The sequence below is a fragment of the Ambystoma mexicanum genome, chromosome 1p, assembly GCF_040938575.1.
Source record: "Ambystoma mexicanum isolate Mex_15411 chromosome 1p, UKY_AmexF1_1, whole genome shotgun sequence".
Lineage (NCBI taxonomy): Eukaryota > Metazoa > Chordata > Amphibia > Caudata > Ambystomatidae > Ambystoma > Ambystoma mexicanum.
This window is the reverse complement of record NC_090921.1, coordinates 804,410,049-804,434,671: the sequence shown is the minus strand read 5'-3', so window position 1 is coordinate 804,434,671 and position 24,623 is coordinate 804,410,049. Positions and strand designations below refer to the sequence as shown.

The 24,623-nt window shown below is 46.4% G+C and overlaps 1 protein-coding gene across 1 annotated transcript in view; it reads right to left on the bottom strand.

The window, feature by feature from the left end:
• The window catches only part of LOC138565087 (uncharacterized), a 110,780-nt gene that overhangs the window by 18,300 nt on the left and 67,857 nt on the right, over positions 1-24,623 (bottom strand). Inside the window, exon 3 of the mRNA XM_069642957.1 lies at positions 4,151-4,453. Within this exon, the coding sequence (XP_069499058.1) occupies positions 4,151-4,453 (303 nt within the window). The remainder of the gene's footprint in view (positions 1-4,150; positions 4,454-24,623) is intronic.

Sequence of the window (24,623 nt, the reverse complement as noted above, 5' to 3'; positions counted from 1 at the left end):
GATCGTATATTAACCCTTTAAGTGCCAAGGGCGAGGTATCTCGTCCTTGACAGTGCACACGCAGTGCCAAGGACGAGATAGCTCGTCCTTTTCGGCACCTTGTTTTGAGCGATCCCTGCAAAGCAGAGATCGCTCAAAACTGTAATCCAACCCCCGGGCTATGTGAGGGGGAGGTCCCCCCTCACTGCCAGGGGGCTGGATTACCTTCAGTTTCACGTTGGCGTGCGTAATGCACGTCGGCGTGAAACTGAAAGTAAATTCCCTGCAGCAGCCATTTTCGGCTGCTGCGGCGAAGAGAGAAGGTAAGAGACCTTCTTTGTCCGCCTTGATCTCTGGCTGTATTTCAAGCCGGAGATCGAGGTGGGTATCGTTGTAAAGGGGAGATTCTCCCCTTTACAACGATACCCATTGTGTGGCATTGCTGCCCGCGGATCGGGCGCAGGACGCGCGATCCGCGGGCAGCAATGCCACCGGATCAATACAGATCCGTTTGTGATGCAGGGGGAGGGAGGCCGCTTACTATGTAAGCGGCCCCCTCCCCCATGGCCCCAAGGCATGGGGCCACAGCGTCAGAGACCCCTCGGGGTAGATGATCACTGCCCCGAGGGGTGAAAAGGGGGGAAAAAAGAAAAAAATTCGAGAGAAGGGGGAGGTGGGAGGGGTTTTGGGCCCTGGGGCCCACTAGACCACCAGGGATTTGGCAAAAAGTGGTGTCCTTGGAAAGGGGGGGTTCTCCCCTTTCCAAGGACACCACATATTTGACGCATTGCTGGTCACGGATCGGCGCAGAGCGCTCGATCCGTGACCAACAACCCACTAGACCACCATGGATCCGTTTGTGAGGGGGGGGCTGCCTCAAGTAAGCAGCCCTCTCTCCCCTCCCGGCATGGGGGCACATGCATGTGAACCCTGGGGCAGATGGCTGACCATCTGCCCCAGGGGAATGGACATTTTTTTTTTTTAAATGATGGGAAAGGGGGTAGGGGAAGGGGTGGGGGGCCACTAGCCACCATGGATTTTTTACTGAATGAAAGGGGGGGGATGCCCCCCCAACCGAAGTAGAAAGGGGTCACCCCTTGTAACCCTCCCTGGGGGCCGATATCTGCTCCTAGGAAGGGGCATCTGACCCCAGGGAGGGATGCATGAGGTGGGCCCCCCCTATCTGCCCCAGCGAGGGTTGCATGAGGTGGGGCCCTCCATTTGGGGTGGGGGGGGGTTGAGGGCCACCCCCCGTTGCAGTACATCATTCTCTGCCAATTTAGGGAGGCCCTCAGCCCCCCCTAAAAAGCAGCCTGTGAATTTGTATTATTTTTTTTGTTTACCCAACTTCGCTTGGTGCAGATGGCCAAATTACTGTGGCAATCTGCCCCCAGGGTGCCCAAACCCTACTGCCCCATCTATTGGGGGGCCTGCCCCACCTTTTGTGGTGGCCCTCTCCACCCCACCCCAAATAGCTGGGGGGGACACCTCATGCTGCCCTCCCTGAGCCTCATAGGAAGGACTGCATGATGTGCCCCCCCCTCCGCTCGGTGTGGGTGAGGAGAGGGGCCATCCCCGCTCTGAGCCTCTCCAGGGCTGAGAGGCTGCCTTCGCCCCCTGCCGGGGACTCGGGTAAGGCTTTTTTAAATTGTTTTTTTCCCTTTCCTCCCTCCTCCCTCCTCCCTGCCCTCCCCACCCCACCTACCATCTTGCTCCTTCGTCCCTGGTGGGGGATGAGGACAGCCTCCAGCCGTGTGGAGACTCGGAGCAGGCCATCCCTGCTTCCCGCCTCCACACAGCTGGAGGCTTCCAGCGTCCCCCGCCGGGGACGCAGGTACGTTTTTTTTTGTAACTTTTTTTCTTCCCCTCCCGCCTCGCCAACCCCACTTACCTTCTACTTTTTTATTGGGAGCGGACGCGCTGGGACCACTTCTGTTCCCAGCGCATCCGCTCCCGATGGCCGCCATGGAAAGGGAAAACGGACTCCGTTTTCCGTTTCCTGGCAGCCATTTTCTTGGTTGTTTCTTTATTTATTTTTTCCTAATCGCTGCAGTGTTTCGGGACAGAAAAAAATGCTTTTAATGCCCTGGTCACGCAGATATTGCGGACCGGGGTACTAATAGCTATATGCCCCTCGCGGCGGGGGCGTTACCGACTCAGGTAATGCCCCGGGGCCTTCATTAAGGGCCTATAACTATGGACCCGGGGCATTACCTGAGTCAGTAATGCCCCCGCCGCTCGGGGCATATTGCTTAAATGTTAACTGGAGTTGCCCTTCTCTAAAAGACCAGAGCCTGGTGTATGGATGAATAGTTCCTTACAGTACAGTGAAGACGGAGAGGTGCTCTGAGGTGGCATTGCAAGTGTGATGCTGCACATAGACTTCACTGACCTAAGCTATGATGTGCATATTGCACGTTCAGCTACTTGAAAGGCAAGTGTCCTGGTCTGGGTCAGCATACATACATACATGTGTCATCATGTGTCTGAACCTTGTGCTGAAGATTTTCATATTGGTGTCACGTGTTTGAATCTTGATTGTGCTGCTACTACTATAGATGCTTTCTGTGTATGTGCTGTGGTTGGGTGAAGTCTCAGCGATTGTCATGCTTTCCCTGCCCTGCACAGTTCATATTGATATTGTGGTGCTGAGGTGAAGAACTGGCGCCATGTTGGAAGGTCATGAGAGCGAATAGTGGGTCTGCCATGGTATTGCTGGTTTTGATGCACTGTAAACTATCCTCATCTTAGAGTGATTCATTAACTGGTTTATTTTGATTGTTTCTGCATCGTTGGAATTTACCAATGGTGGGTGTCTAACCTCATACCCATGAAGTCACACCAAATAAAGGCAATTTGTCATGAAGTGAGAATTTTCAAAGTATAACGTGGCGTGTAGGCTGGATACTTAAGGTGTTGGACTGGAAGATCAGTGTAGAACTTGTAGTCCGCAAGGGGACATTAGGAGTGGTGAGACTCTGCAGTGGGTCACCTTCCCGTGATGGCACCATTCAATGAGACATCATGGGAAGGTCAATGCTCAATGGGTACAGTGGAGCCAGCATTACATGGGAACAGTGGGGTCAGCCTTGAATAGGAACACTGCCGTCTAGTCTAAATTTGCTGGCCACACTGAAGTTAGTGTTTAACGGACGTAGTGAGGTCAGCTTTCAATAGTCAATAGGCCAACATGCAGTGGACACAGTGAGGTCAGTGTGGTTTGCATTTAGCAGAATGAGGTGTGGAATTAATGCGGGTGACAGAGATTATGGAACCAGTAGAAATTCGGTATTGTGGCACTCGGCAGGAGGGCAGCAGGGTTTATGGCTACGAGCTAGCAAAGCATTTTACTTACCTCTGAAGATCTGTGTGATCTTTACAGTCAGCATCCCATTCACTCCGCACCGTCAAGCTCAATAGCCACAAATGTATCAATATTCAAAGGAGGTCAACAGTGAGGTCAACATGCACTAGTCATTACAATGTAATAGTTAAGCTGCTGCACTTCCATACCTAAAGAAATACTTCACACTACAAACCGTCTCTGAACACCCAATAAGATTTCTGCATTCTGGTCGGCTGCTGGCTGATGTAATGTCTGCCATTGACATGCGCAGGGGAGTCGGGGGAGGTCAAACTATATCCCTCAAACATAGAAATAGCTGACCCATGGCCAAGATAATCCTTGCTGACCCCATACCCATAGTCTGTGTCATTGAGCCAGAAGTGCATTCTTCTGCAGCTGCGGGAAGTCTCTGCTCATTCCTACTGTCCCAAGGCAAGGAACCTGCTCTCACTGGCGTGGGTGCCAGGGAAACTCCTGCTTCTTTCCGGTGGCCAGCTGGTAATGTCCCCACTGTCCCCATTTCCAGAGAGGACAGGGAAGAACAAAGGACAGGTTTTCACTGTTGGGGATCCTTTTATAACCGATCAGCTGCTCCTGTCTGGTATCTCTTTTCTGAATCAGTGATGGTCTCAAGAAGGGGTGGGTCCACAATAGCAATATTGACTAAGGGACCAATAGTATAGTTGTGCCCTCTGAACCTGCCCCCAGCCATTAAAGGCCTGAAAGTACAATCTAGTTAGTTTAATATTGTTCAAACATAAAATAACACAACAACCAGACCACACCTCAGCTCCACTCTCTAAGATCAGCTATACAATTGTTTACCTTTGTAGACCAGGCTCTTTTTCACCCCATTGGACGATGAGTTGAATTGGGACTCGCAGGTGATCTCTCCTCTGGTCCAGGTATCCATGGCTACGGCAATGTGGCTTATGAACGTCAAGGTTCCATCTCTTCCTCTGATTGCACTCATCAGCCCCTGCTGTGAGGTCCCAGAAATGTTCCAGGACATCCAGACCTGCCCAGAAACAGCCCTGACCACACAGGCCAGAGGGACGAGGCTCCCAGAAGCATCCACCTGGGGCGGGAGTGTCACGAGAAGCACTGACGTCCTGAGTGTGTAACTGTCTGAGAAGGAACACAGAAGACAATGCCAATTAATCCACCGTCTGAGGCACATACAGGTGTATATCCATTCCTGAGAAGAATACAGGCAATAGTTTACGAAAGGAAAAGACTATAGATCACTATTCTGTCCCATTACAATCTGCAATGCAGAGGGGGCTCGTGAGAAGGAAAACCAAGGATTCATCTGAGAATGATGTAATGTTAATATCTGTGAGTAATGTGTTTAAGGTGTTTTCAGGCATTTCATATAACACAAACCTAATTCAAAGGAGCAGTAGTGCACTTACAGGGAAATGTTATTGTAGCAATAGCACCTCGCCTTTCGGGCGGGGTCCACTTGCACTCTGATTACAGAAACAGGTTTTGAAGGGGGTGAGAGGTGGCAACATGTAATTGGCACACTGCTAGATTCCCATTTCCACATGTTTACAATATAGGGCACTGAAAGACAATGGGCCTCATTCCGGGTTTGGAGGTAGCCATGCCCTTAATAAGGGCATGTCTACCTCCAAACTCGGGTCCGGGTCCTGCAAAAGAGGACTTACCGGGCCATTCCGACCTTGGAGGGTCCGGTAAATCCCTTTTGCGGGATCCGGATCTGGTACATCCCCATTCCCATTTGAGCCCCCATAGGGCTCAATGGGAATGGGGAGGATGCTAACAACGGGCCCGTTAGCCTCCTGGACTGCTTGCGGGTCCCGCTGTGCACACCTGCCTGGTCTGGCCAGGCGTGCAGAGCGGGACCCGCTGCAGACCTCATAATGTGGTGGCCCGGAATGAACAGTGCCGGTCCCTTACCGGCACCGTTCATTCCGCGGCCGCCACATTCGTAATGAGCCCCACTGTGATTTGGCCAGAATCAGACATTATCTGGCGTAAGAAACAAAATCAGTATTAGGACCCAGACCTCCAGCAGGTTCCAAGGTCACACAATTGAGTGTGCACTGTGGTTCCCAGTGAAATAACACACCTATCTAACATGAACATGAGCACCTCTAACCCATGAACCGAGTCAGAGTGAGTAGTGCAAAGTAACAATGATTACTGAACTCACTGAGGAATGACTCGACGCTAGGCCATGGGCCTCATTACGACCCTGGCGGTAAGGGGTTTACGCCAGCGTTAGCTGCGCCGACCCCTTACCGCCAATTACGAGTTCCCTTTCCGCCATGGTGATTTTAACGGCTGCTTTTTGCAGGCGTTAAAAACCATGGCGGTAAGGGAACTTGGTGTTAATTACGCCACCGTAATTTACGGTGGCGTAATTAACGCCTTCCCCACTCCCATTATGCCCTATGGGGCAAGAATGGGAATGGGGAAGGGTAAAATGGGGATTGGGGACTTACCGCCCCGCCAAGGTCGGAATGGGGCGGTAAGTCTGCCAACCCCCATGGCGGAATTTTCACAACTCCGCCAAGGACCATGGTGCTAATTGCACCATGGTCCTCCGCCAAGGTCGTAATGAGGCCCCATGTGTTTTACGAAACTTGAGGGTCCAGAAGCTGGTGTGGCCAGTAGAAGACTTGTGGTTGGCAAGGGTTGGGGCGTAGTAGTCACATTTTAAGTGTGAATAATGGAGGGCGGATAGCTATAACATTTTGTTGAACCTGGGAAACTTCGTCCAGGTCACTGAAAGGTGTGAGGAACACTGTTGTAGATGTGGCAGTGGGAATGTGGGATGCAAACTCATTAAACTGAGGCCTGCTGTGTTTCACAGTGATGAGAGGTTTTGCCAGTGACTGCAAACCTGCTGAGGTCCATGACACGCCACTCGAGACCAAGTGCAGAACAGCTATGCCCTCTCAGAAGAGAGCGGCAATAAGGTTGACAATCATGTCAATTGCAATGTTGTTTTGGGGAAGGATAATTGGAAAGAAGTACAAACGTAGGTAAACAATGCGTGATGGGCTATTTAACCAATGCACTCTGGAAGTTGAAGTCTTGGTTAACTTCAATTGTCCAAAGTTGAATTAAGGGCTTGAGATCAATGATTTGTGAATGAAAAGCCAAGCACTGGAAATGTGGTGCCCTGGTGACGAGCAGCTGTTGGGACAGCATGTCTATCAGGCAACATTGAAAGAGATTCTCGTGGCTACATCTGGAAAGGATGCAAAAAAAAGCCTATATTGGAACAACCCACCTTCAGTAATTTTGGGTTAGATCTTATTTCATTAAGGACCAAGCACATGATAACATGCCTTTTGGCGCTGCACAACAGCAATCCAACGACAACCTAGAGAATTGGTTGTGCGTGAAACAAGAATGTTTAGGGGAAAGAGGATATTGTTTAGGTATTTGTTAAATTCAGGTGAAATGCAGAAGTGAATTTAAGCGTCAGTTGTCACTTTAGATCCATGAAAATTGGACAAGTTGGAAACTGCAAGGTTTAAAGCTGCTGACATATTTCTTAATCTTAATGGGAAAAACCCTGGAAGAAACATTTGGGAATGCTTGTAGGAATTCGCAATGGGGTTCTGCCTGCGCGCAGACTCCAAAACACGAAAGACTTAGCAAAATGAAACATGTTGGGCTTTATGATAAAGAGTTTTTGTAGAGGCAATAATATAAATAATTTGCGCAGTCAAAGTTTAAGTAACCCTCCAATGACCACTTCTTAGGGGTGAAAGGAAGTATAGAGCATTTTACATGAACAAAATGTTATGTGTGCATTAAGCTGCGTCGATAGTTGTCCTATATGGTGGTCATTACGTTCTGCATATGGGCCAATGTCCCTAGCGATTGTCACCACTTGCGTGAGCCAAGTCTTCGGGAAAGTGGAGAAAAAAACACTGTTTCCTGGAAGGGGAAGATTCCCAAAAGTAACACTGCTGTGGGGTAAATGTTCTCTCTGCAAGCAGTTTCATGTCACCCTTAGAATGTGTGGCAAGTGGGCTGACTGATGGAGTGGCTTATGCGTCCCAGAGAACAGCCCTGATTCTTGATCTTCCGATCCCCTCGGTTGGTTTTTACTTCACCTGGACTTTCTCAGGCACAGGGATAAGTTCATTCCAGACAGGGGTCTATACAGACTGGACCCCTGGTAGAAAGGCTCGTGCGTGGTCATGTTATCACGTTTCTCACCCCTGAATCGTTTGGCAGTGATGGGCCTTTTAGAGACTGTATATGCCGATGAGGGGAGTGTAACTCTGACCCAAGCCTTCATCTGACCTGGCGAGCGCCCTACACTTACACATGCCTGGAGGGATTGGATGATGTTACTGGTGGCATCCAGTCCTCCTGCATGCAAGGCCCCTGAGTGAAGTAGCAGACCTGTGTGCAGCAGATGTAAGACCAGAAAGTGAGAGGACTTTCTCCCCTCGCATCCCACCACTGCATCTGTTTTGTGAATCAGACTGAGGGCGCAATTTTGTAAAACATATAAATTGCATGCAGAGGACCTGTGCTGTCGGGTCCCCTGCCGGCAATTTTAAAGGCCCGCAAGGCGGAGTGGACAATGAAAGAGTCAAAACGAAGCAGACTCGCTTTTTACTCTTTCCATTTTCCACTCCATCTCCTGGAAAGGTAAATACACCTGCAAATGCTCTTCGCAGGCAACATTTATCAATGGATTACTACGGAATCCTCCTGGTCTCAACCAAGTGCAAAACTGAGACGGATTCCAGAGGAATGTATTTATTGTACGCCAATGACGGTCTCATTTTAAATGGGTCTGTGCAGGAAATGGAGACGGAAATAAGAGGCGTAATACATTTTTATGCATTCATATCCTGCTCTGGCCAGTTTTGTGCCGTGACACAGCATCAGAGGGGCATGGAGCAGAGATAAGATCTCTACCTGGATCAGATCCCCTGTCATGTGTGAGACTTTATTTTAGGCCTACCTGAGATTTTCGTGCAGCTGTAAAAACAAGCACTGGCAAAGCCAATAGTTTGGGCTTTTAGCGGCAGTGGATTTTGACCAAATATAACACTCCCAACAAGCGTAATATCACTCCTTGCAAGTGCTAAACACATCTTCGAACACATCTCTCTCCAATAAACGCACTACACATCACCCTACTAGCAAGTGCACGACCCTCTAACCAATAGAAAAGGTTCTCCTCTTTCCCCTCACAATCCGATGTTGCCAAATATAGCTACTCAAAGCGGTTATCACACACGAGAATTCCAAATGGAAAATTCCAGCTATCAAGCCTACTTTAAATCGATGTACCTATATAGCAAGGCTTGAGATGTGACGTGATGGGGTCCTGTCGGAATGTGTACTTACCTTTCATGAACCCCAAACACTAAGTGTAGTTACTTCATTGTAAATACCGCATTACTGACTTAGACAAACACAGCATTGTTCTGAATTAAAAGTTATACGGTGCCAAAAGCGCTGCCAAACATTTTCGCTCGCTTGAGCCATGCAGCATCATTTCCTTCCAAGATATTGTCAGAGCAAAGAGCATCTATTATCACATGCTGAAAAAAAGAACAATAGACTATTGTTTATAATCTAGAAATGGTTTCATTCGCGCTGGCTACGAGCAGGGGCGTCCTTTCACCAAAATGCCTGCGGTAGCAGAAGTGAAATCACACGACCCTTGACCTCTGATGACATTAAAGGAAGTGATGTAATTTGACCCCACCCCGAAGTAACATCACGCAAAGCGATGGAACACAACCTTTTACCCCTTGACATGAAGGTGCATCACATCGCATTGCTCCTAAGTACCACTATGAAAAATATGATTACGATATGTAATGTGATATACATTTCATACAAGAATGGATCACCATATCTATCGTTAATACCAGTGTGTATAGGCCCATATTACCAAATTTCTGTGAATGCAAACAGACGTACAAGGCTAAAAGATAATGATCTGTTATCATATAGCACTTATGCTTAAGCGCTTTATAAAGAACAAATATACACACAATATCACACAATCTGTGGTGGTTCTCAGTTATCAACCTCAGAAGGATAAAAAAGCCGAGTTGGCCTTGCCAGGATTTGAACCTGCAACCTGCAGATCACACACACATCGCAGCAGCGAGCACTGAATCCACTGAGCTATCTTACCGACTATGTTGATCTGACCTGCTATACTAAATGTCTGAATGTTCTCAAAGTGAGAAAGCAAATTACACTTTGTAATGGCTACCATTACACGGGTAACTGAGATTTATCAGCAGGCCAGTTCATCTGCAGGTCTGGTGCAAAGTTGGCCACATTTGGATCTAGGTTTATAGTCATAGTTTCGAATCAAAAGATTCAAAAAACAAAAGTTCCAAACGAAAGTTTCGAAAAACAAAAACTGTGACATGCTATATTTGTTATGCAAAGTGCATTTCTTTCGAAACCAATCCGTTGACAAAAGTCATGGATTGGTTTCAATTGAAATGCACTTTTACATGTTAAAAGGTAACGTAACGTTGAAACTTTAGATGGAGCTGTCCAGTGCTGTAATTTCAGCACTGGACAGCTCCATGTAACGTTTAAAAGTTTTTGTGCACATTGGCATTTAAATGCTTTTTTTAACTTTGAAACGTTACATGGAGCTGTCCAGTGCATTAATTTCAGTGCTGGACAGCTCCATGTAACGTTTCAAGGTTTTAGTGTATATAGGGGGGGTACCCCCCAGACCCTCAAACCCCCACCCCATCCTCCCACCCCCAACCCTAACCCAAGCCCCAACCCTAACCCTAACCCAAGTTTCGAAAGGCAAACTTTCGAAAACATTTTCAAAGAAATTGTCATTCGAAAGAATGGCATTTTGAAAACGTGTTTTTGAAAGTTTGCCTTTCGAAACTTTTGTATTCGAACAAATGAATGGACACTGTGGATCTACTTTTCAGGCTTCAGAGGCTGGCAAAATACATACAATTGGGAGAGTTGATAACTGTGTATTAAAAAATTTAGAGTAGCACAGGGAAAGCAGCGCACTTACACGGCATCCCATACTCTGGGCACTCGTTACCTCATACATGCAAACAAACATCCTGAGCAGCATGCTATGGAGATAGGAAAGATAGACACATTACAAAAAAGCATTGATTGTGGCACGATGAAATCAAGGGACACTTTATGTGCTATGTTCAAACATTTCTACACTGTACACAAGCTTTTAGGCAAAAGGATTTTATCAAGTGACCGAGGACACCGAGATGGAATGTCTTGTGATGATCATAACAGAGACAACAGCAGAAAAATAACATGCTATAATGGCAACTTGTGAAAAGCAAAATACATAGGGCCTCATTACACGTTATGCGGTAAGCCATGGTGTTATTAGCACCATGGTTGCCGCCAGTACCATACCGGTACCACCATGGAGAAAAGGGGAATTACCACCCCATTCCAAGGTTGGCGGGGAGGTAATTCCCCCTTTCTCCATGGCCCTTCCCCATTCCCATTTTTGCCCCATAGGGCTCAATGGGAATGGGGAAGGAGCTAATTACGGTACCGCAAATTGCGGTACCGTAATTAGCACCAAGGTCCCTTTGCGGGTCCCAACTTTAACGGCTGGTCTACACCAGCCGTTAAGGTCGGGTCCCGCAAGGGGACCTCGCAGTAAGGTGATAAGGGTTTACCGGTACTGGTGCCCTTACCGGTACTGGTAAACCCTTACCGCCAACCGTGTAATGAGGCCCATAGTCTGAAATGGATGTTTATTCTACTCTAAATGCTTTTTGGAAGTTTTGTGAATTTCAGGTGTTTAAGAACATTCTAAATCATTAACTCATCCCCTGAAATCCACCTAAAATACACCTTCAATGTATCTATCAATTATTGTATAGAATTCCTCAAAGACATTTTATTTGTTATTCCTATTCTTTCTTATTTAGGGTCACTGCTCAAAGTTTACACTTGTGGAAGCCCCTGTTTTTTTTAAAGAGGCCTGAACAAGAAAGTGCAGCCACTCCAAAAACAAAGGGCCATGTGGCGCTGGCCACAGTCCAGGAGCTTCTATTTATGTATTTTTTTAATGTTTCTTTTTTGGGGTAGCAAGGGAGACCACAGGGGTACAAAGGGAGACCTCAGGGGTAGCAGGTGATGACGTTCCTGGCTACGAGATTTTCATTATTATTATTACGATTCTGTAGGCAATAAGAATATGAATCGTCAAGCCAATAGGTGACTCAGGGCGAGGCACAACATAAAGACACACATAGAAAACTCATTAAACGACTCTGTGTGAAATGCACATGTACACTTGATTTTGTCTTGATTACCCTTGCCATGATGCAGGATGTGCCCTGTTTCACATTTAAATGAAAGTCAATCTCCCGGATCTGTACTCAACCATAATAAGAGATGTGGCAGCGAAGTGCATTCAATAGTGTTTTCCTCACAGCCTCATTGATGTGGTAGCTTTTTGTTTGAGAAGTTAAAAGCAGTGGGAAGGACAACCCATGTGAAGCAGGCACTTCCTTCTGCGACTGATGAACAATGCTGCACACCCCACGCTCCAGCAGTAGAAGGAAGTAAACCAATGGTATTCACAGGATTAAAGCACAGAATAATGGACAGCATTGGACAGTCCAGAGCACTGCATTTCCGATCATATCCACACAACCACTGCACAATCTATACAATGTCAGCAGACCACTCCGGGAAAGTTTGGAATAGTAGGTGGTAGTCCTGTAATTTACCCCCTTTAATCTCTGGAGCACTTTTTTAAACTTGTCTGCCAATTGTGCTCTCGGTATCTGCTTTCACTAAATGACGACACTGTGCTTACATCTCGGACTGCAAAGTACACTATGCAAATACGTTAAAAGCAAAAGACGTTTACCATCCAGATACCTTGCCTATGACAGACAGACATAAAAGGGAAGAAAACACTCAGTTCCTAAAACGCTGAAACTGGTCTGGGCTACATGGAGGACGTAGGGAACCTGAGCTACTTATGTCAACTTTCTGAAATCGCTGTAAACAGAGCTAATTATAAGCTTTGATATATTAGGCATAATAATTGTGATTTGCCTTGATTTAAAATGTTTTGATACATAATCGAGAATAGAAGTTGATAGACTGTTCTCCTGTACCGCTTTCTTGTAGGAAAAGAGTTTGTTTGAAGTCCTCACCTTGGATTTTCCACAACAAACACAGATTTGGAAATCCATGACACAAAGTATTCATACTTTGAAGAGAATAACCTCATTTGTGGCAACATAAGACTTTAATCACTGCTATGATGCAATGATTCCACTTTTTCTGCCCCTGATGAATTTCTACGGAATCACCTGCTAAAAGGAAAGAAACATGTTGGGCTTGTTTTTATGACTGCTGAAATGTATTGTTTGTGTATGAATGAATAATGATTCATGAATGAGTGTGTATGGTACGAAAGATGATGAGTGGGATACTAAATAAATGAATTTTATCATGCATTATCACTACGTATAAGCCACTTAATCATTTGGGTCCCCATCTTTGGGACTTAATTGTGGAATCGTGTTGTAATGGTAGTGTACTTTAGTATATTGTGTTTTATCTACAATTGCTGATTTATGACATGTTAATGAATGATTGTAGTTCATGAGAAGGTATCTACATCAATGTTTTCTACTTATCACATTTATTGTATCTGTATGAATACTAATTAAAATATGCAATTCTTATACTTCTTGACCTCCTTTGTCTTCCATTAGTGATGACAATGGCGTTTATTGAGGACATGCACTAGCATTCTCTAACCCTACAAGAAAGTGGTTTTGAGTCACAAGCTCTTTTGTTGTTCTCAAGGGTTCTACCCTTAATGTGAGGGTCTGCTTGTGATTCTAAGTTTTCCCTCAACCTCCTAATGTTTTGTTCTGGGCTACATGGAGTACTAGCAGCAGTTGGTAAACTAGTGGGGGGAATGGGAGGTTTTGCTGCATTACATTTCATGGAAGGAGAATTTGTAGTGTTTTTACAATGTATTTTGCTGCATATATATGTGGGAAGTGGGTTCAGGGAAATAATGTTTAGGGGTTAAGGGGTGTCTGCGGGCATCCCCCCCACCCCGCATATATATGCAGCAAAATCAACCTGTAGAAAAATTGATTAGTTGAAGTCTCCTTCTAGGAAATGTATTAGAGCAAATCACCCTAAACCAACTAGGGAATGGGTCGTTAGTTAGTATTGCTGTTTCAAATATTTTCGTTCCCCCACTCTCCGTTTAAATATAATTGGACAAATGCAATTTGGCAGCTGCAAAGTCGGTACAAAAAAAAAACATACCTTCTGTCCCACCCTTCGAAAGGATAGCTATTAAGAATGTGTTTTTTCAGCTACTCCTTGCTGGAACGTGAGGAATGAAATAGACCGAAAAAGATGGAAGGTTATGGTTCCTCAGCCTTTCCCTGTAGAGCCCGTGTGATCAGAGTTCCCAGTACCATGTGTGCTTTTACACCAGGTTCCATGTGGCCAACTGCATAATGAAGGACTATTCCAACAGCACATCGAGCTTGCAGGGACAAAACTTAGGTTATCGCCGCCGATTTCCTCTGTTAGGAAGCCTTGACATAGATGTGTTTAATAAAGAGTGAGCTTCAGGGTCACATGTATAAACTATAAATATTCAAACATTTAACCTGTACAAGTTTTGTTAATGTTTTATTTTGATAAAGAGCAGTTTTTAACCAGCATGATATACAGTTACATACAGTTCAACACATCACCCCAAAACACATTTTTTATTCTAAGCAGTCCAAGCATTCCTTTCTAGTTTTAAAGCGTTCTCACTTGACTCCTTTGAAACAATTTATAAATTCGATTTCCAATCTTCAGAGGCACTGCCCACAAACTTTTTGATAAAAAAATAAAAAACAGGGGAATATAAAGCCTTCAAATAGTGGATAAACCAATGCTGATCATAAAAAACCTTCTGAAATGCAACCATCTGGGGGAAAACCAAAACGGAGCAGTCTTTCATTGGGCCTCATTACGACCCTGGCGGAAAGGGGTTTACGCCAGCGTTAGCTGCTCCGACCCCTTTCCGCCAATTACGAGTTCCCTTACCGCCATGGTGATTTTAACGCCTGCTTTTTGCAGGCGTTAAAATCCATGGCGGTAAGGGAACTTGGTGTTAATTACGCCACCGTAATTTACGGTGGCGTAATTAATGCCTTCCCCACTCCCATTATGCCCTATGGGGCAAGAATGGGAATGGGGAAGGGTAAAATGGGGATTGGGGACTTACCGCCCCGCCAAGGTCGGAATGGGGCGGTAAGTCCGCCAACCCCCATGGTGGAATTTTCACAACTCCGCAAAGGACCATGGTGCTAATTGCACCATGGTCCTCCGCCAGGGTCGTAATGAGGCCCATTGTGTTTACCAGATACAATCTTCTTAAATAATAGGACCATGCGAGTCTTCTCGCCATCTGCAGTAACTGACCCCATACCTATCACCTGCGGTGTGCCCCAAGGATCATGTGTCTCGCCAACTTTGTATAACATCTTTACAAAGCCATTGTTTGATGAACTGGACTGTCTGGGTGTCACCTACACTAATTATGCAGATGACAGAGATACTCCAACCGCTTACACGCATTTATGACACAGATGTACGATGTGTAACCAAAATTTACACTATCAGTCAGGCATGGATGGCCGTCCACAGCCTGTCCCTGAATGACGACAAAACTGAACTCCTCCTAGTAGGCTCGCCAGCAAACTTAAACAAATTAAACCCTAACTACAATCTGTTCAATATAGATGCGAACAACATCCCAATTGCCAAAGTAGTAAAAACACTTGGATTCTATTTTAATGCTACCTCCAACCTAAACAAACAACTCAATATGACCGCCTCGGCCACTGCCTATACGGGCAAACTGATAGCCTGCAGACCAATGCTGTCTACTGAAACCTGTCTCATACTAGCCACAGCTCTCATAGTGTTCAAACTGGACTACTGTAATGGTCTTTACTTAGGCGCTAATATCTCTGTACTTAACAAACTTCAGATAATGCAGAACGCTCTCAGAGATGGGCAAAATATACTGAGAAATGAACATATGTCAGCAACAAGAAGGGGGTATGGCCTGGTGATCATGGAGTGAGGAGGCAACAGAGCGGAGCTCCGGCCGAGATTCTACAACACAATCTTGTGACTAGCTGGCAGCACAGACGAATAATAAAGGCATCCCTGGGAAGTAGAAGCGATTCCCAACAAGGCGCCACTAAAAACAGTGAAAATCGGACCAGCGGAAGAAGTCTGCGCCCTCCCGAATGCCCACCCTGGAATCGTCCAAAATGGCTGGGCTGCCTGAGGAAGCCACGGCTGAGGAGGGGAAAGGGCGGTGCGACCCATCGTCCTCCCCAAGTGATCTGTCACCTGAAATAATCCAATGACACCCGGTTGTGACACCCAACAGAAAGTAGCTGTCAGGAAGAGCGACATCGCAAGAGAGAACCAACGACAGCTGAGGCACTGAGTCCAACGGGTGGACCACCGGAAGGCAGTATGAGCAAGCAGTGAGCGCGGACCTGCAGTTGGAGCCGAACAGAAATGCAACGAGGTACGCCTGGGTACGACAGAAGACGGAACAAGGAAGACAGCGCGCCTGGGACTCCTGAAGTCAGCGGAGCGGATCCCCCAGAACAGAAGAGCGAAGCGCTGGAGAGCGAGGAATGAGGAGGAGCGAGTTCGCCGACCGCGGGACCCAACGGAAAGGAGTGGATGGGAGCACTGCACAAGGAAAACTCGCCGAAGGAAACAAGGTGAGGCCACGAAATACAGACACAGATAACTGAAGCTCACTGGAAGAGGGGCCCTCAACCCTGGGCACAGAACCACACAGTGGTAAGGGACGCACCTGACAGCACAAACTGTCTGGAACCAAAAAGCCCAGCAAAAACAGGGCAAGGGCCAGCAAGGAACCACAGCAGCAATGACCCCTATCCCATACATAATCAATGGAGGCCCACAACACAAGGAGCATGTAAACACGCACAGCCACTGAAGGCACCAGTATAAGCAACAAAGAAACACAGCGCCAAAAGACCTGGGTCGTAACATTGGATTTAAAAACTTAGCACAACAAGACCCAAACGAGCCTGGGAAAGTAAGCAAAGATCCGAATATTCCACACAGGCTCTAAGCACGCAGGAAACAAGGCATAGCGCTCTGAAACAGTAGACCAAACTACATAACACGCCACCTCAAGTGGAAAACAAGAGCCATAAACAATAAAGGACACAGATCAACCCCCCCAGCCCTGGGAAAATGGATTACAAGCCAACCCACAGAGCAGTAAGCAGACGCCAAGAGACTGCGCTAACTGACCCACAAGCAAACTAGGAGCAGCAGGTACGACACTGGCCTCTAATCTATCTAGACAAACTCTGCTCTGAGACGGGGGGGGAGAGAAAACAAACAAAAGGAGAAGGGGAGACCCTAGAACACTACACGCACCAGAGCAGCAACATAGCTACTACACGTGGTCATAATGTCATCCTCCAAAAACAGAGGGAAGACAACCATAATGGACTTGTCTTCCGCCACCAAATCACACCACGTGCTGTAAACTGGGGACCCTGTAAACCAACCCCAGAAAACATTGGAAGAAACTAATAAAGACAGCCAAGTACTGGAAGCCATAGCTGCACTGAAAACGTTAATTGACACTAAAATAGAAGAGGTAAAAACTGACATGCAGCTAATGAGACAGGACGCACGAAACCTGGTGGAGAGAGTAACTAACGCAGAAACGGCACTCTAAAGAAACGACAGAAAATACAGTGGACCTCAGGATCAGAGTATTGCAACTAGAAAAGAAAGTGACCATACTAGAAGCACAATCCGAGGATGCAGAAGGGCGCACAAGGCGGAGTAACATAAGGATACTGGGTGTACCTGAAGGAGCAGAAGGCCCAAACCCGACGGGCTATATTGAAACCCTACTGCAGCAAGCAATTGGAGCGAGTCACCTAACACAGGGCTTTGCAGTGGAGAGGGTCCACAGATCCCTCCAGAAAAGACCACCACCGGGCTCTTACCCACGACCAATAATTGCAAAGATCCTCAATTTCCTAGACAGGGAGGCCATCCTCAAATACTCCAGGGAAGGGGGAACAATAGGGAGAGACAATTTCAAAATCACCATATAGCCCAACTACACCCTGGCTGTACAGAAGGCGAGGAACTCCTTCATTCCAATCAAGGCAAGGCTCAGACAACTCAACCTGAAATACATGCTACTGTACCCATCCAGGCTAAAGGTGATACACAAAGGGCGCGCTATATTCTTAGAAACACTGGCGGCGGCCACCATGTGGCTGGAGCACAATAACCTGGTGCATGACAAAGAAAAGTCCACACCAAGACAAAGCAAGATGGCCCCAGGGCGAGCTTGACACCCCAACCGAGCACACAGCCCCAACCCACGGACTGACCAGTGCGGGCCTGTTGCCAGCACGAAACTACTCGCGCCCGAAACCCTGAATGGGACCAGAAAGCGCGAGGGCACCTAAGCGCTACGCATCCCACGCAGCTCCTATGTGCACCAGTTTGGTACACGTTACCTGTTATTGTTGTTATGCTGTCTGTTTGCCGCAAACAAGAGGTGGGAAATGGGCCAGAAGAACCCAAGACAATGGAACCAAGGAGGTGCCCAGCCGAGGATTAGAGGAAGCATCCTGGAAAAACAAACCAAACCCAGAAGGAAAGGGAAGAAGGGGGAAAGAGGGGCTGATAAGTCAAGACTATGGCCACACAACTTAGAATAATGACTTGGAATGTGAGGGGAATGGGTTGGGCTATATGGTGATTTTGAAATTGATTACGAAGGCGACAAGGATGGCGGTCTGGGGAATGATCAAACAAACTAAGGTATGCATAGTGAACTCCTATTTCGCTAACCACAGAACACCAGCACATCTCAAACAAATATGCGCCAAAATGACACACCATAGAGAAGGCCATTTTATATGGGGCGGGGACTTTAACTGTGTTAGAAATGCAGCCCTGGACAGATCGAACTCACTACAACAAAGGGCAAACAGATCCTCACAGGCGCTAAATACAATGATCAACCACTTAGATCTGGTAGATGCATGGAGGGCACTGCACCCCACAGACAGAGGTTACTCGCACTACTCTTCCCCCCAAAACTTACATACCAGGATAGATTACCTGTTTGTAGACAGAAACCAAATGACACAGGTAGAAAATGCACAATACCTAGGCAGAACAATATCAGACCACTCCCCCCTAATCATACAATGGAAAACCTAAGGACCCAGGCCCCCCATACCGCTGTGGCGAATGCCAGCTATGGCCCTCGCAGACTTAGCATTCAAGGACAAGCTTGGGGACAAGCTAGAGGTATTTGTGCAAATAAACAAAGGTAGCGTGGACAAAATGGCCATGCTATGGGAAACAATGAAGGTGGTGACAAGGGGAGAGGTAATAGGGGAGCTGGAGGGGTTTGAAGATAGCTAAAGCAGGAATTAGAGACCAAAGTAGAGGAAATAAAGCAGTTGGAGGCGAATACCCAACTCACTGAGACAGATGAGTTAAAACTGAAAGAGATCAGAGCAGGATGCCAAGAGGCATGGGAAAGGCTCTCCAAATTCGACTACGCCACACGCACAGTAAAAGCACATAAAGAAGCAGATAAACCAAGCAGACTACTAGCCTGGTTGTGTAAGCGGGAACACCCGAAGTACCTACCCCATGAAATAAAAGATGATAACGGCTCAACCCACATGATGCAACAATCAATAAACAACACATTTGTCGCCTCTTACTTCAAACTTTATGCCCACGACAACAAAATACCGATAACTGACATTAGACAAACATTAGAAGAAATAGGCCTACCCAAACTAAGCAGGGAGCGGAGAAAGCTCCTAGAAGCAACCATAACCATAGAAGATGTAACGGAGGCCATCAGGTCCCTAGCCACATGCAAGACCCCAGGTAGCGATGGCTTGCCGCCAGAGTTTTACAAAGCATACGAGCCAACCTTAGCGCCATTGCTTCACAAGGTATTTATGGAGGCGTTCAAGCTAGGAACCCTGCCTGAAAGCATGAGAGAAACACTGATTGTCCCGATACTCAAACCAAATAAACCCCTAGAAGCCTGCGACTCATAAAGCCCATTGGCGATGCTGAACTACGACAGCAAAATACTGACCTCCATACTGGCCAAGCGGCTAGCGAGGGTGGTGGGAGCACTGATCCACGAAGACCAAAATGGATTCGTACCTGGCCGCAACACAATGGCTAACCTACGCCGATTACAACACGTTATAGCACAAACACTAGAGAGCGAGGAACGGCTGGCAATATTATCATTGGATTCAATCAAAGCGTTCGACTCCATATACTGGGAGTGGCTAGCGGAGGTGTTGAGGGACTTTGGTTTTGGAGAGGGATTTGTGTGGTGGGTCAGAGTGATTTATAACAACCCCAGGGCTAGAGTGAAGACAGGGAACACTGGGTCCAAGGCATGGCAGATACAGAGAGGCACCAGACAAGGTTGCCCGCTCTCCCCCATGTTATAAATTCTAGGGCTGGAACCAATGGCCATCTACCTCAGAAAGCAGTTCTTCGACGCTGGGATAAAGGTTGGTAACACACATAATATGCCGATACGCCGATGATGTGCACCTATACCTGAGGGAACCACACATAAATGCCCCAATAGTACTAGAGATACTAGAGAACTACGCGCAATACACCAGGATTCAGTTTAGCAAACACAAATCATGCGCATACCCGCTGGCAAAACTTAGAGAGGTGAACCCAATAGACCTACCGGAAGTGGGAGTCGGCTGGCAAGTGAAGGGGTTCAGATACCTAGGGGTCAACATCAAACACACATCAGAGCTCACACACGAAAGCAACACAGTAGCCGTGAAAAACGGACTATACAAATCCATGAGATTCTGGTCCAAATTGCGGCATGGCTACCGGCATAACTTGTAATGAGGGCCATTGTCTGCATCATTTGGGGGCCTATATGTGCAACCTGAAAACCCAATATTTTTGCAGATGCCCCCTTCCATGGCCATCAACAAGTCGAAGACGTACCAATTCTGAAGGGTCATCAGCCGTAATGCTCGCAGCTCACTTTTTATAGAATTTAGACTCTGATCTGTATCGTTTGCCAACTGAATAATTTCCGACCACACTATCTGCAACCATTTGGAATTAACTGCAGCCTGGATACCTGGCACCAAAAGGGAGGCAAAGAGAATTTCTGTCTTTATATAGAGGCAATATTTTTCCAGATAGGCCTTCATTAGTTAGGAAGATTCTTCGGACAGGCAATTAGAAGGTTTCTGGTGGCTTCTTCTAATGGAGCGTGTCTTTCACATTACTTGCAGGGTTTGGGATGGCTCTGGTCTTGGAATATTTACTAGAGACAGGTGTGCATCTGAACCCCTAAGACAGTTGAATGCAGGGTAGTTAGTGAACAAGTGCCTCTCCATGATTGTGGGAGATGCATGTAGGCTTGCTGGCCGCAAACACAGAATATGTCCATAAGGGATATGGGATGAATAGCATCTTGTTGCATTTGCTGTTAGTTCCCACAGGTATGGTGCCACTTCCTCAGAAGCAAAATACATATTCTGCTACTGTCTGTATCTTCAATGGAGTCTTTTTTGCCTCGATCCACGTTGGCTTTCACACGTATGAACCCCACATGGCAAGACAGTTCTTGTTCCAGTTCAATATCACTTCTTCATCGAATCCCACCAACCTCCCTACTGCAAAACGTACTACTGCTGCCTCCCATTTGTTGGCAAAGAACAGTACTCCTTCCATCTTTAGAAATGGGCGTGTCCTGCACCGTGGGGACTTCTCTTTCAGTGCACATTCTTCATCATCTCTGTCCATCAGTTCAACTTGTACTTCATGCCCTTGGAAAATGTGTTATACCGGACACAGTGCAACATCTATTTTATTTATTGGTTATTTTTTATGCTCCTATGCAGCAAAAGGTGTTTCAAGGCACATCAAGATAAGGGAGGGGGAGGAACAAGGAAGAAAAACAAAGCAAAAACGTTCCTACTAGGTTTTGAGACATTCGGATTGTGCAAATGCAGTTTGCAAATATTAAGAGTAGAGGGCAGGAGGGGAAGTGTAGGTAGGGTAGAAATAGAGAATACACAAGAAAAACGTTCCTACTAGGGTGTGTGACAATACAGATAGTTTAAGTGCAGTAGCAGAAAGAAGGGGAGAGGGGAAGAGCGGAAGTGCAGGTTGAGGATGAGCAGGGGAAGATGAAAAACATTAACGTTCCCACTAGGTTGTGAGAGAATTCTGAGCGTGCAAGTGTAGAAACAGAAATGAGGGGAGAGGTGGAGGAGGGGAAGTGTAGGGTAGGGAGGAACAGGGAAGACAGGCAAAACAATAACGTTCCTACTAAGTCATGAGACAATTCAGAGTGTGCAAGTCCAGTAAACAGAAAGAGATGAGAGGGGGAGGAGGGGATGTGCAGGACGAGTAGGAAGGAGTAATGATCAGGAGGGAGGGAGGAGAAAGATAAAATAAGTGCAGTGAACAGGTTCATAAACAGCACAAGGCTTAAAATGAAATGACATTGGAGTGGGCGCACAATTTGGGAAAGCCTCAATCTATGGGGCTGGGGGCTACATCAAGTATGCCAGTACAAGTTAAGTAAAAGCAACATTGGAATGCCGCACCTCAGGGTGCAGTGGGGTACAACAGTTATGCAGGTACAGTTAGGTAAAAAAGAAACATTGGAATGCCTCACCTCATGGTGAAGGGGCCTACAATAATAGGCAGGAGCAAATGGGTAGCACAGCAAAAAAAAATTCAATAAGGTGATCAAGGTTGGTCAAATACAGAGTACAGCGCAGGGCTGAGAGTGACAAACCGGTGGTAAAGGAAGGTCAAGTACAGAGTACAGTGCAGGTCTGAGAGTGTCAATCCGGTGGTAAAGGTAGCTCAAGTACAGAATACAGCGCAAGGTTCAGAGTGTCAATCCGGTGGTGAAGGTAGGTCAAACATAGAGTACAGCACAGGGCTGAGAGTGGCAGTCCGGTTGTTAAGTTAAGTAAGGGACATAACGGAGCAGGTACATAAAGGAAAGCAGCAGTATCGAGAGTTCAGAGTGGAACTAAACAATGGGCTACGAGAGGTGGCATCTCTTGGGTAATAAAAGCTTGGGCACCTCTGACGCTTGAGAGATGAGGGAGCAAACATAACAGCTGCCATTTGACCACTCTTTCCCCACTGAGGGCATGTGACTGTACCATAGATTACTGAATTCTGGGTGGTATACATCCACACTCTATCAAACACCACCCCTTTATATTGGACATAGTCCCTATCTTCTTCAATCCCCCTCCTAATCTATTGTTTTCTAAACCAGGTATTGTTGTCTATTATTCTAGTTCTTTTCATTCTGAAAACATCATTTTGAAAAAGATCACTTTGTGCACACCCTCTACACCTAACCTTTTATATGTCCCCACCATATAAATTGACCCAAAGAATATACAAAATACCCTAAAACAAAACCTAAAGGTATGTGCAATATGGACAATATTACACAACGCTTGTGCGGTGAAACCTACAGAGGGAGACTAAAATGAGACAATAAGCAGTGATGAAAGTATTCTTCATGCTCCTTACCACTAGAACTAATGTATTATACAACTGAAGGGATACAATCCTGGAAGAAGAAAACATCCTCTACTTAAAATGCTTTCTCTAAAACATCAATTACTGACAGCCGCACTTAAACAGTTATATCTTTAATCTGGAAGTTGCTGTGGATCTGGCAAAGGGGAGCTGTATGAGGTGCCTTCCAGACATCAAAAAGGTGGATCCAATACTGCAACTCCTTTACCTTGCTGGCGAATGGTGTGGCATATACAACAGTGTAGGATCTGTTAAATCTGGGTTGACTCCAGCGACAGATGAAGTTCCTTACATGGATGCTATCTCCAGGCACAAGCTGCAGGTGTGGTAAGCTTACGTTGGGAAGGGAGGGCGCCGTCCCCTAAATCATCTCTTTTTGATGCTATCTGTTGAGAGAGAACTTTTATGTATCTGGTTAACTGATTGAAATACCTTGTAAACTCCTCCCCTAAACTACTTGCAGACCTATGAGCATCAGATGCACTGTGTGTAGGTGAACGTGGCATGTGCATTCTCCTCACCATCACAATTTTGTGAGGCAATAGGTCTTTGCAGGGCTGCACTCTCAAACTAAACAAAACCAGGGGCAAACAATGGACCCAGTTCTTTTTGATGGTTGCACACAATTTGGACAGCTTCCCCTTAGGAAGTGCATTCATCCATTCACTGATCCCATTAGCTTGAGAATGATAAATGGAACACATCTGTGCTGAATGCCTAGCAATGTAGCAATCGCTTTAAATATCTTGTTGAAGTATTGAGTGCTGTTGTCAGAAGTAAGTACTTTGCACACTCCCCAACGGGGAAACACTTCTCGAACTAGAAATTTGGCTGCTGATTTAGTGTCTAGATGTGCACATGGCACTGCCTCAACCGATTGGGAGAATGGGCCTACAATGACAATAAGGTATCTGTAGGTGTTACATCTTTCCCCCATATCAGTAAAATCTATATGGAGCTCACAGAATGGTCCACTGGGGTGAGGTAATATACCATGCAGTGTCCTCAACATTTGCCCCATATTATAAAGATGACATGTAGTACAGTTAGCTACAAAAACATTCACCAATTCCTGCAGGTTCAGTATGAACCAGTCCTCCTGAATGTCTCTGGCGATATGCTGCTTAGACACAATTGCCAGGTGATGCAGCTGCTTAAAAGCAACTGTTGCCAACTCTCGGGGCATATCTACTTTACCTGTGATGACCTGTCTCCAGATAAGATCAGTTTGCCACAACTCTTTTTCTTCCTGTGGTGCTTGTCCCTGCAGTTCAATAATTTCACTGACTGGTACAGCAGTATATGTAACCTCTAATTGTACTTGCAAACATGCTACTTCTGGATATGCCACAATGTCTGGTACTGGGAGATACACTGCTACTTTGGCTGCCTGATCTGCCGCCTATTTGTCAAGGGAAATTGGGTCTGAGTTGTTAGTATGGGCGGCGCACTTAACCACTGTGACAAGTGTGGGTCGTGAGAGTGCATAAATCAATCTGTCTAGTAGTGCTGCATGAACAGTGGTGGTGACTGATGCTGAATCAGAATATATTGTCACACGGCACCCTTGGGATGCTTCCAGTGCTTAATTAGGGCAATTAGCTCT